The sequence below is a fragment of the Sus scrofa genome, chromosome 9, assembly GCF_054392235.1.
Source record: "Sus scrofa isolate SSC_HxYL_T2T_F1_AM1 chromosome 9, Sscrofa_HxYL_maternal_Yorkshire_Landrace_v2.0, whole genome shotgun sequence".
Lineage (NCBI taxonomy): Eukaryota > Metazoa > Chordata > Mammalia > Artiodactyla > Suidae > Sus > Sus scrofa.
This window is the reverse complement of record NC_139391.1, coordinates 35999112-36011880: the sequence shown is the minus strand read 5'-3', so window position 1 is coordinate 36011880 and position 12769 is coordinate 35999112. Positions and strand designations below refer to the sequence as shown.

At 39.7% G+C, this 12769-nt stretch overlaps 2 protein-coding genes and 1 long non-coding RNA gene across 12 annotated transcripts in view; 1 reads left to right on the top strand and 2 right to left on the bottom strand.

The window, feature by feature from the left end:
* LOC102163011 (uncharacterized) overlaps nt 1–1832 on the top strand; it is a 53968-nt gene extending 52136 nt beyond the window's left edge. Inside the window, exon 30 of the long non-coding RNA XR_014815165.1 lies at nt 1122–1832. This is a non-coding gene — a long non-coding RNA (uncharacterized LOC102163011). The remainder of the gene's footprint in view (nt 1–1121) is intronic.
* The window catches only part of AASDHPPT (aminoadipate-semialdehyde dehydrogenase-phosphopantetheinyl transferase), a 108206-nt gene that overhangs the window by 2677 nt on the left and 92760 nt on the right, over nt 1–12769 (bottom strand). For 9 of the 10 annotated variants that reach the window (XM_084975926.1, XM_084975927.1, XM_084975923.1 and 6 more), the window contains 3 exons: nt 11375–11496; nt 10925–11086; nt 2665–2736 (listed from right to left, as the gene is read on the bottom strand). In XM_084975926.1, coding sequence (XP_084832052.1) covers nt 2665–2736; nt 10925–11086; nt 11375–11496 — 356 coding nt within the window. Of the gene's footprint in view, nt 1–2664; nt 2737–7250; nt 8495–10883; nt 11087–11374; nt 11497–12769 lie in introns of those variants that run through there. The other variant, XM_084975929.1, reaches the window with a different exon arrangement.
* Nucleotides 4836–7470, bottom strand: LOC146399839 (uncharacterized). The gene is made up of 3 exons (XM_084978255.1): nt 7336–7470; nt 6685–6996; nt 4836–5204 (listed from the first exon to the last, which is right to left on the bottom strand). Exons 1-3 carry the CDS (start codon nt 7468–7470, stop codon nt 4968–4970), a joined length of 684 nt encoding a protein of 227 aa, XP_084834381.1. The 3' UTR covers nt 4836–4967.

Sequence of the window (12769 nt, the reverse complement as noted above, 5' to 3'; positions counted from 1 at the left end):
GAATTTCCCTATGCCGTGGGTGCCGCCCTAAAAAGCAAAAACAAACAACAAAAAAAACCAAAAAAAACAAACAACTACAACTTAAACTCTGTGATAGAAGCCTTGTTTATGACTCAACCCAATGTGGGCTATCTTCTATACGTGCTAGTAAAGACAGCACTTGGGTCTTCCACAGTGCTTTTATGAGGTCAATATCTATTTTACATGATTTAATTCCCACAACTATGCTGATACAGTTGTTCTCCCAATTCTATAGATAGGGAAACTGAGGCTCAAGATGATCAATCAATTTACGAAAGCTTACAACATAGGTTACATGGTAGACCAGGGCCTGGAACCCAGCCAGGCCTTCTGAATAGTACCTTTGCCCTTTTCTCACTATGTCACTGCTACCTAAATAGGCCATCTCCAGGGAAATAAAGTACTGCCATGTGCAAATGTTACAAAAAATATAACTCTCTGGAAACATAAGGTATTTGTAGAAAGGATAATGCTGTGACTTTAGCACAACAGTTAACCTGGGTCAGAATATCTTCAGATAACAGGGATTGATTTTAAAATGTCATCTCTTTTTTGGAGTTCCCATCGTGGCACAGTGGTTAACGAATCCGACCAAGAACCATTTTAGGTTGCGGGTTTGGTCCCTGGCCTTGCTCAGTGGGTTAAGGATCCGGCGTTGCCGTGAGCTGTGGTGTAGGTTGCAGACGCGGCTTGGATTCTGCATTGCTGTGGCTCTGGCGTAGGCTGGTGGCTACAGCTCAGATTAGACCCCTAGCCTGGGAACCTCCATACGCCAAGGGAGCAGCCTTGGAAAAGGCAAAAAGACAAAAAAAAAAAAAAAAGTCATCTCTTTTAAAGGAAGATAATTAGTGAGGAATTTTAATTCTTTTTAGTCTATCAAAAGTCCAACCTGTAGACTGAGCTTTTTTTGAGGTAATGATGCATACATATTGACCACATCACATTTCCACAGGTGAATTCCCTAAAAATAATATGCATATAGTTTTAACTATTGTAATATTATCGGTATTCCTTAATTAAAAACTTCCACAGAATCACAACTATGTGTAGGCTGAGTCAAAATGCTAACGTTTTCTTTTTAAAAAATTTCTCAAATAAAGGGAACCCTCCTGCACTGTTGGTGGGAATGTAAACTGGTACAGCCACTATGGAGAACAGTTTGGAGATACCTTAGAAATCTATACATAGAACTTCCATAGGACCCTGCAATCCCACTCTTGGGCATCTATCCGGACAAAACTCTACTTAAAAGAGACACATGCACCCGCATGTTCATTGCAGCACTATTCACAATAGCCAGGACATGGAAACAACCCAAATGTCCATCGACAGAGGATTGGATTCGAAAGATGTGGTATATATACACAATGGAATACTACTCAGCCATAAAAAAGAATGACATAATGCCATTTGCAGCAACATGGATGGAACTAGAGAATCTCATACTGAGTGAAATGAGCCAGAAAGACAAAGACAAATACCATATGATATCACTCATAACTGGAATCTAATATCCAGCACAAATGAACATCTCCTCAGAAAAGAAAATCATGGACTTGGAGAAGAGACTTGTGGCTGCCTGATGGGAGGGGGAGGGAGTGGGAGGGATTGGGAGCTTGGGCTTATCAGACACAACTTAGAATAGATATACAAGGAGATCCTGCTGAGTAGCATTGAGAACTTTGTCTAGATACTCATGTTGCAACAGAAGAAAGGGTGGGGGAAAAAAGGTAATTGTAATGTATACATGTAAGGATAACTTGATCCTCTTGCTGTACAGTGGGAAAATAAAACAAATTATTAAAAGAAAATTTCTCAAATACCAATTAATAGCAGAAGAAAGCACAAACAGATTTTGATTGGAAGCACTGATGTTATGCCAGAATATGTCACAAGGTCTCTCACATATCTGATACTCTAACTATGGAAATAATCTAAGAGTACTATAAAAAGGGGAATTTCAATCTCACATACAGTTCCATTACTCATTACCCTTCAAATTAGTATCCTTATATTCAAGACAACCCCAATTCACCAGGAAATTAATCACCGTTAACATGACCAAGATGATGACTATCTTGAATTTCTATCGAAAATATGAGTACCAGGAGTTCCCATCGTGGCACAGCAGAAACGAATCCGACTAGGAACCATGAGGTTGCAGGTTTGATCCCTGGCCTCTCTCAGTGGGTTAAGGATCCGGCATTGCCGTGAATGTGGTGTAGGCTGAAGATGCAGCTTGGATCTGGCATTGCTGTGGCTGTGGTTAGGCCAGCGGCAACAGCTCCGATTAGACTCCTAGCCTGGGAACCTCCATATGCCGTGGGTGCAGCCCTAAAAAGACAAAAAAAAAAAAAAAAGAAAAGAAGTAAAGAAAATATGAGTACCAGGACAGTGCTACCAAAATTTTTTCTTTGAGTATTTAAGTGTACTTGAATGTGAAGAAGCAGGTGGACATGCTTTTAAAAACATTTCTGTGAAATCTCTGATGGTAGATTAGATAATGAAAATACTTCTAAAGTCTATAATTTAAAAAAAGCCAAAACCTCTAACCTGACATAAATGATTATTTCCATCAATAAATAAAAGATAACTTCAATACACGCTTTTTAGAAAAAAGTCAGAGAAATCTTAAAATCTTACATCCTGATGTCTCGATCCACTGGGTTTCCTAACAGCTACTGCAACAAAATGGTGCTCGTCTATTTTGCTTTCCTGGAAAATAAAATGAGTAAATATAGAATATCAAATATATAAACTTACATATACTTCTATTTACATCTCTCCCCAATACGGAGACATATACCCACACATAGATATATTCCTCCAGTTCCCCCAAACAATTTAAGTCACATACTTTTGGCCCTTTAATATAACATTTCGGTATGTTTTTCCCAATAAGGACATTCTCTCATATAAACATAGGAATTAATAACTTTGGTATATTTAACATTGAAGTAATACTTTTGGCTACTCTGTACTCTGAATTCTGTGAATTAATCCATTTCCCCAGCTCCAGTACAGAAGCCAGTCGAGGGTCAAGTGCTGCATTCAGTTGTCATGTCTTGCTAGCTTTTCTTTTGTCTTTTATCACATTAATATTTCCATCTCCCACCTTTTTTTATATAAAACTGCTCATTTTTGGTCTGATGAGTCTTAATGATTAGATTTAGATAATACATTCTTAAGAATACTCCATACATGGAATGTCCTATTCACAGGCACATGGAGATAACCATCTGCCCTTACTGGTGATGTTAGTTTTCTATCTGCTTAAAGTGCATATTAAAAAAAATCAGATTACAACTCTGGTTCATAAGCATTTAGTTAACTACATACCACAGCCTATGGAAAATCATGGTGGAAATTCATAGGTAAGACTTAACATGCAATTTCCTATTTTCTTTTATGTATGAGATAAATGGGGAGGGAGCTTTAAACTGTAAGAGACACTGAGGCAGTTACCAGAGAAAAGTATGAACAACTATTAAAAACTAAACAAAATTTCATCAAAAAGCCACTTTACTAAAGCATTCTTCCCTAAGAAATCAGTTGAAATAGGAAACTACAATCAGAAATAGTATAGAATTTTGGCTATAAAAGTACTTAGGGACTTTTCCCCTTTTATCTTCCTCATATCTTCATACCTTAAGATATACAAATTAGCAAAAAAAAAAAATTTCAAAAAAGATAAATTTAGGAAATGTTTCGAGAGGTTTCAAGAGAAAAAATATAACTAGCTAAATATGAGAAAAAGATTTACTAACTCAAAGTTTATTATTAAAAAAATTATTCTGGCGTTCCCATCGTGGTGCAGCAGAAACAGATCCAACTAGGAACCACGAGGTTGCACGTTCAATCCCTGGCCTTGCTCAGTGGGTTAGGGATCTGGCCTGGCTGTGAGCTGTGGTGTAGGTCAGAGATGTGGCTCGGATCCGGCGTTGCTGTGGCTGTGGTGTAGGCCGGCAGCTGTGGCTCTGATTAGACCCCTAGCCTGGGAACTTTTCATGTCTAGGGTGTGGCCCTAAAAGGACAAAAAGACAAAAAAAAAATAAAAAAAAGAAAAGAAAGTAATGAAACCGGTAAATTAGCTAGCTAGCTAAGCCAGTTCATTCAACGCTACTAAATTTAAGATTTAATTTTAGGACTCTAAATTTTCAAGACTTTCCTAAGCTTACAGTTTTTTACCCATAAATTTATTATGAATACCAAAGTTTCCTTAAAATCTTCAACAAACTGAAAGGGGGCAACAATATTTTACGTTTTCAGGAGATAGTTTAGCAGTAGATTACAAAGATTAATCTGCTTTACTTAAATCATGTTATTTTCTTAGTATGTGTTTCACCTTATAAACAAAAAATAAAAGTTGAAGGTATAACTTAAAACATCCAAGTTTTGTATTTTTTTTTCCCAATGGTAAAGTACAGAATAAAATCTGTCATAAATGTTAACATTTCTACTTTTTAAAGCACTTCCTTTCAAAAGCAAAGCAAAGAATTTCTATTTCGACTAATCTCATCATTTGAAACTTTTTAGTGGTACCTTTCCTGATAGAAACTGGTTATGAAAGTTAAGAGCCTAGGAGTTCCCGTCATGGCGCAGCAGAAACGAATCCGACTAGGAACCATGAGGTTGCGGGTTCGACCCCTGCCCTTGCTCAGTGGGTTGAGGATCCGGCGTTGCCATGAGCTGTGTGTGGTGTAGGTTGCAGACATGGCTCGGATCTTGCGTTGCCATGGCTCTGGCGTAGGCTGGCAGCTACAGCTCCGATTCGACCCCTAGCCTGGGAACCTCCATATGCCGTGGGAGCGGCCCAAGAAATGGTAAAAAGACAAAAAACAAACAAACAAAAAAAATCAAAAAACAAAGATAGGAGGCAAAATGTGGTATAAGAAAGGGGAAAAAAAGCTTGGTCTTAGCGGAAAGAGAATGCACCTGAGTTGCACTTAAAAACTGTTAAAAGAGAAGCCAAGGAGGAAATTGGGACAAAATGGGTGGGTGGGTGGTGGAAGAATTAAAACAAATATAAATAAAAGGGGTTTGGAGATACTAAAACAACAGAGAGCAGGCTGTGATTTGGCTGCAATGTGCAGTTTATACAGGGAAATAACGGCCAAAAATGAAGGCTGAAGCAAAATAGTGGCAAAGGAAGCCTTTTCCTTAGGAGGATGTAAAGAGGGCCCACGTTAGAGAAGTGGGTAGGGGCCAGAAGAGTTTTCAGAGGAAAGCATGTCACTGCTGACCAGAGGGATTGCTGTAACATAGGAAGGAGGAGGGGAACCAAAAATGGGTCTGGGCTTTTTAAATTCTGGATGACGCAAATGGTGGTACCATCAAAAAAAAGTAAAGTTAGAAAAAGAAAATAACTTGAAGGGCAATTATGATCTCTCATCTGCAGAAACTGTGGTGTTTGTGTAGTCTTCAGAGAGAAACACAGAGCAGTGAGAAATAGTCTGAAGAGTGAAAGACACTGGGTTAAAAGATTTGGTAGTCCTCTGCAGAAAGGTAGCATGTTTGAAAGTGCTAATTATGAGAGTGGGTCCATGAAAGAAGCAGATGCTTGGGCAAATGTCTATATATTTAGAAGGTGGCAATGAAATGTACTCAGGGTTTAGTGTGCTGACCTCTTTTCTATACACGTCTAGATGGTTTCACAGACTACCTTCACTGACAGCTCTTTTAATGACAGGCCTCTTCTCTCCTTAAAGCTCTCAACTTCCATTTCACAGATACACTATCTTGAATAGTATTTAAGGCACTAAGCAGATTTTTAAAAAATCTTCATCTGCTTTATAATTTTCATTCCATATTCTTGAGTCTCAGAGTAAACAAATGCTCCTTTTTCTTCTGGGCTGCAGCCCTATGATGGTACTGTCCTTTGGTTCTGCTTGAATGAAAAGAGCATCCTTACTTAACCTTCTGTCCCATTAACTTGTGTGCCAGTAGATGCCTTCCAGATCCTCACCTGCAGCCTCGACACTATTTCTAGTATCCTGTGGGCATTCTCTTAATGCTGCCTGTAGGAACAGGATTTTTTTTTTCAGCTTAGCTTGTCAGTTCTCACACTAGGAAGAAGAGCATGAATCTCAAGTAGTTCAGTTATTCACCACTATACCACCATTAATTAATAAAAACTATTCTCTGACATGTACTGTGTCTACGGATTTGTCCTGTCTCCAACCCAAGTAACAGTACTCTCTAAAACAGCCTGTGCACTTAAATTTAGTCATCAAATATATCTCAAGAAAAACCAAGCCATAAGGCTAATATTGTTTGGCTATGACTCTGGCTGTCTGAGGAAATAATATTTACACAGTAGGGAAAAGAAAAAGTAAGATTGCTACCAAGCTGTCCTGTGCAGATCTTTCATTTGGCATGAAAAATAGGGAAGGGCTCAACGTTCTATTTTATCTTCAGTTCACTAAAAGAGGTAGACTTTACAGTGTGGGAATAGAAGGCAACTTACTATCTCTCACCATTTCCCTTTAAACAAGTTCTGACAATTCATTTTTCTTTTCCCCTGGATGAAATCTTCAACAGACCCAATAAATGACATTTCTGGTCATTGTCAGTAACTGAATTCTCTTTGAAAAGTATCTGACCCAAATTAAATTCTACTCTCCTAAGGAAATTCTTCTTCCCACCTATCCTAGCTCAAACCTAATTCAGGGCTGGAAGCCTCCAATGGGGAAAGGAATTGATTTCATCTTTTTCTCTACCTCCACATTCTCTGTCATTTGCTGTGCTGCTGCCTCTGGTCCTTCTAGTGTGGGTGCATTTAGTGTGTGCGAGTGAGAGTGGCAAACAGGCAAAGGAGGCGAGGAAAGAACAGTGAAGATCATTCAAGCCACGGTTACACTCTGAATCTGCAGAGTGAAAACGGAGCTCTTCCTCAGCTATATGCCTGAAGACTGACTTTAACTTGTGAGGTTCTTGGAGATGCCCTGACAGGAAGCTCCCCTCTGTGTTCCTTGACTACAGGTAGGCCTCCCCTGGCTCTACACTCACCATTCTCTCCTCAAACCCAGCTTCTGGCTGTCTATACCACCAGACTCATTCTGTTAAGTTCACTCTCTCCTCCTGGGCCTGTTTATAGTATAATAAATAATCTATATGCATCTTATTTTCATATTTGTCTAACTGATGCACTGAATGGACAAAAGGTACACTCAGTAAAGAATTCAATTATTTTTCCACAGATGATTTTAAATATGCCCTGATGATCTCCCTTCCCAGTTTCTGGACAAGCCTAGGCAAACCCCAGAACTCTTCACTTTCAGCTTAAAAAGAAATCTCATTTCAATCCTAGCATACATTCTTCTCCTTGGCTTCACTTTGCTCTTCTGCATTGGTTTCCTTAAGGTAGGTGGCAGAGAGGAAGGAGGCAGAGGAAGCAGGCAAAGCAATGATCAATGCTGTTGTGATCCACTTTTTAGAACTCTGGGTCATACCAAGTATTCAAATGCTGGCTGAGTGAGCATCTGAGGGATTTTCAGAGAACTTTTTCCAGTTCTTCCGTCTTATCCCACTCCCTGGAACTAGCAGTGCATTAAATAGCTGACTTCTTGTAATTCCTATCCTCAGAAATTAATGCACGGTAGAATGCCCACTGCCTCTTTCTTTTGGAATTCCTCTTGGGTAGCATCCTTTTAAGTCCCAGGGGCTACCATTTTCCACACCATCTATTTGGTCCACAGGAACTTAGATATCTTTGCCACCCAAAAAGTTGAAGCACAGCTGGCCCAACTGGTGACCCTTCTCCTCCTCCCCCTGCTACTAGACCTATTCTATCTGACACCATTAAGAATAAAGGATTTGGAAGTTCCCAGCATGGCTCGGCAGTTAATCAACCCGACTAGTATCCATGAGGTTGCAGGTTCAATCCCTGGCCTTGATCAGTGGGTTATGAATCTGGCACTGCTGTGAGCTGTGGCGTAGGTCACAGAGGCAGCTCGGATCTGCATTGCTATGGCTGTGGCACAGGCTGGCAGCTGTAGCTGCCAAACCTTGAGCCTGGGAACGTCCATATGCTGAAGGGTGTGCCCCTCCCAAAAGAATAAAGGATTCCACAATCCCTAGCCTGGGATGTGGGGACATCCATAAGTGAGGGTGCTGTCTAAAAAAACAAAAACAAAACAAAAAAAGTTTCCCTATGAATGAAATGGCTTATATTTGCCCCTTTAACTATGAAAACTTTAAAAAGAATAGTATCCTAAATATAATTTACTCTTTAATTGATAGATCCTCTACTTTACATGCTATGTTAGTGGTTTTGACATAGCTCTCTTTCTCAAAATACTTCCTGCCCATGGATCACCCCCAACACTATTTTTTTTGTTCTTGTTTTGGCCTCACTTGTAGCATGTAGAAGTTCCTTGGGCCAGAGATGGAACCCGAGCCACAGCTGTAACCAGAGCCACAGGAGTGACAACACCAGATCCTTAACCTGCTGAGCCATGAGGGAATTCCACTACTTTCTTTACTTCTTACCATTTTGGTCATTTTTTTGTCTCCTCAGGATTCTGTCCTGTCTTTCTCCATTCTAACTTAGGTAATAACCTAATGGCTGCAACTTTATTTATTTATTTATCTATCTATCTATCTTTCTAGGGCCGCACCCGACGCATATTGAGGTTCCCAGGCTAGGGGTCCAACTGGAGCTGTAGCTGCCGGCCTATGCCAAAGCCACAGCAATGTGGGATCCGAGGCATGCCTGAGACCTACACCACAGCTCATGGCAATGCAGGATCCTTAACCCACTAAGCTAGGGCAGGGATCAAACCTGCATCCTCATGGATGCCAGTTGGCTTCGTTAACTGCTGAGCCACGAAGGGAACTACTGTTGCAACATTAAATCCCACGGCTTCAAATACCATCTACATGTTAATGATTATGATTTTTTCCCCTCCAGTCTTTCATTTTACTCACCGACCTGACATTTCACTTAGGTATTTCTATGGTATCTCAAACTTAAATCCCACTTGTTCTCTAGTATTCAGTATCTCAGTAGACAGTTTTTTTTTTTTTTTTTTTTTTTTTTGTCTTTTGTCTTTTTAGGGCTGCACCTGCGGCATATGGAGGTTCCCAGGCTAAGAGTCTAATCACAGCTACAACTGCCGGCCTATGCCACAGCCACAGCAACGCTGGATCCTTAACCCACTGAGTGAGGCCAGGGATCCAACCCAAAACCTCATGGTTTCTAGTTGGATTTGTTTCTCCTCTGCCAAGACGGAAACTCCTCAGTAGATGGTTCTTAAGTCACAGAAGTGATCGTAACACATTTGACACCTCATTTCCTTCACCTCTGTTTATCACCACAGACAGAATTTAGTCTTAAAAATGTAATTTTTATCTTACTACTATTTTAACACTGGTTAAACTCCCCTGAACACCTATTTTATCCACTCATGAATTCTTCACACTGTACAATGACTTGCTCTACATACAATTCAGGTGATGATTGCAAGAATCATATTATAATATAACCTATTTGCTGGACTCTTGATACAGGCTGTCATACACTTGCTTGTCTACAATGCCTGGTCAAGAGATAAGCACCCACCACCCAACCGAAACCATGGAATCTCTTCTCTAAGGCTTTTAGGGCTTGAACAGAGAGAGGGTTCATCAATCTCTGCAGGTTTTCTTTTTTTTCTGTCTTTTTGCCTTTTCTAGGGCCTTAACCACAGCATATGGAGGTTCCCAGGCTAGGGGTCTAATCAGAGCTGTAGCTGCTGGCCTATGCCAGAGCCACAGGAATGTGGGATCTGAGCTGCATCTGCAACCTACACCACAGCTCATGGCAATGCCGGATCCTTAACCCACTGAGCAAGGCCAGGGATCGAACCCGCAACTTCATGGTTCCTAGTCGGATTCATTAACCACTGCACCATGACAGGAACTCCTCTCTGCAGGTTTTTAAACTGCAAATTGTTAAATGTAAAAGCAGTAGGCAGCTATGTTTCCTGCCACACAGACCACACAAAGTTAAGAAAGCTGGTGTACAGAAGAAATGAGAGTGGGAGAAAAGTGAAGCGAGAAAGATAAAAAGAAAAAGACAAAAGAGTTCAAAGTTTCCCAGTCCCTATTCTAGCTATTTCTGAAACCCAGTTACATGAATCACTCTAGTAATCTACAATGCTGTCTTTTTGACTAAAATGAGTTTTTGTATTTGGTTAGGAAACCAAAAAAAGAAAGAGACCAAAATATTAACTGACCCATAAAGCCCGACATGATCTTATCAGCCTAACCTAGAAACTCTCCAATCCCCTTCAACACAGTACAGTGCCAAAATGGCATCCTTTAATTGTTCACCCACAAAGCTCTTTCTATTCCAGGGCCTCTTTTCCCTTCCACTTTACTTAATGTAGTATGACTTACCTTTCAAGTATCAGCTTAAATGTTACATGCACTCAGAGTACCCCTGACTTCACCTTCAGGGCATCAGGACCGGATTTCACCTTCAGAGTATCAGGACTGGATACCAAATGTGTCTAGTTTCATTGACCAGCCTCTTCAAGTTAACCTTATATTCACATTCACAAAATAAAGACATTCTTTTTTTTTTTTTTTTGGTCTTTTTGTCTTTTGTTGTTGTTGTTTTTGTTGTTGTTGTTGTTGCTATCTCTTGGGCCGCTTCGGTGGCATATGGAGGTTCCCAGGCTAGGGGTTGAATCGGAGCTGTAGCCACCGGCCTACGCCAGAGCCACAGCAACGCGGGATCCGAGCCGCGTCTGCAACCTACACCACAGCTCACGGCAACGCCGGATCGTTAACCCACTGAGCAAGGGCAGGGACCGAACCCGCGACCTCATGGTTCCTAGTCGGATTCGTTAACCACTGCGCCACGACGGGAACTCCACGACATTCTTTATAGTTACAGCAATGCTGATAAACTTCTTACCTCAAATGCCCATTCTTTTTCTTCTTCACCATCCAGAAACAAACGTGTTTCTTTATAAACTTGGCCTATGTCCAGGTTTAATGGGGATATATCAAATTCAAGCCGTTGCAATTCAAATCCTAATCCAACACCTATGGCTTTTATGAAGCTTTCTTTCAGTGCCTATGATAACAGACAGACATTTTTCTCTTACATCATTTAATAGATAAAAATTTTTATAAAATCAACAGCCCCCAACACATGTGGATATCTTCTGAGCATTACATATGTTAAATTTTCTTAAATGTCATAATGTATACATATAAAGCAAGAAGTACCCAGGTAATGATTTATTACTTCGAATACCGTGTGAACTACAGGGTAACCAAAGGACTTTTGCTGCTGTTTTTAGCAAAGATAATGGAATCGTCACAGGGCATTTTTACTCTCAAAACTAGAAAGAAATTATACCCAATTCCTATAAAACATATCCAGCTGAGTCCATTCGTCCTTAAAGCTTCTGATTGTTTCCCATTCTTTGTTGGTAAACTTTCTTTTCATAATATGAAAAAATTCTGGAATTGAACCACGACCTGTCAATTGAGGAAATAAGAGAATTAAAAATAGCTATTCTATTACCAGAACTGTTAAAGACAGTACATGAAAGAAAACTAAAGGCTAACCTTACTTTGAATACAGTCACAATAATCCTAATCAAAATATCAGCCAATCAAAGTTGGGAATTAAAAGGATAACACGCATGACAAGAAGGGGTTAGCCCAGAAACAGAAGAGTAGTCTCACAGAATAGTGAAATTCTGTGAATTATTATGTAATTAAGGAGAAAAACCATGGTTATATAAATAGATGCCCAGAAAAAATGTGATAAAAATATAGCAGCTATTATAAATCTTAAATAACTGGGGGAAATTTCCTATATATGACGGAATTTGAGAATCCAAAACAAACACTCTTAAAATAGAGCAATACTATCCTGGGGTTTAAATTTTAACTTCACTCTATAACAGGAAAAACAGGGAACAATTTATTATAATTTTTGGGGAATTGGTAGAAAGCTAAGGAGTGTTCTTTTAACTTATTATACACATTTTGTTTTCTTTTTTGTCTTTCGTCTTTTTAGGGCCGCACCTGTGGCATATGGAGGTTCCCAGGCTGGGGGTCAAATTGGAGCTGTAGCTGTTGGCCTATGCCACCGCCACAGCAACATGGGATCCAAGATGCGTCTGCAACCTACACCACAGCACACTGCAATGCCAGATCCTTAACCCACCGAGCAAGGCCAGGGATCGAACCCACATCCTCATGGATACTAGTCAGGTTCATTAACCGCTGAGCCACAATGTGAACTCCTACATGTTTCCTAATATGACTTATCCAAATAAAAACAGATTGAATTTCTGTTCTTTTGGCCCATTTAAAAAAAGTCTGAGTTATCTCCCTAGTTCCACTGTTTCATAGATAGTAAAATATTACATAGTATCCTAAAAATAAAAACAGAACTCGAAGGATCTGATTTCCAGAATTAAGGACTAAGACACAAATTAAAATATACATGGTATGCCTTTCATATTATATTTTTCCAAAATATTTTAATTATGTGTTTGTGTATCTTTACTACTAAGCAGGAACCTTCTTATCCCTCACACAAATTACAGCTTAATTAGTCTATCACAAAGTCTGGCAACAAGGTAAGTGAATCACAAATGTTCCCCATATGAATAAATGTATGCTAATTATTAGGTAGGAAATTACTTCCTAAATGTTCTACTACCCTATATCCTTAGTTCATGATTTATATTACTTCCAGTAAACCTCCTGAAAGTAGTCTTTCCTACAGATTCTGTTA

What these genes read in the sequence shown, in the direction of transcription:
- LOC146399839 (XM_084978255.1), bottom strand. Translation starts at nt 7,470, where the DNA reads ATGACCCAGAGTTCTAAAAAGTGGATCACAACAGCATTGATCATTGCT. An exon ending in GTGAAGCCAAGGAGAAGAAT is followed by an intron (nt 6,997 to 7,335) that starts GTATGCTAGGAT and finishes GCCTACCTGTAG; the next exon opens with TCAAGGAACACAGAGGGGAG. An exon ending in GGAGGCTTCCAGCCCTGAAT is followed by an intron (nt 5,205 to 6,684) that starts TAGGTTTGAGCT and finishes CTTCTCTAACGT; the next exon opens with GGGCCCTCTTTACATCCTCC.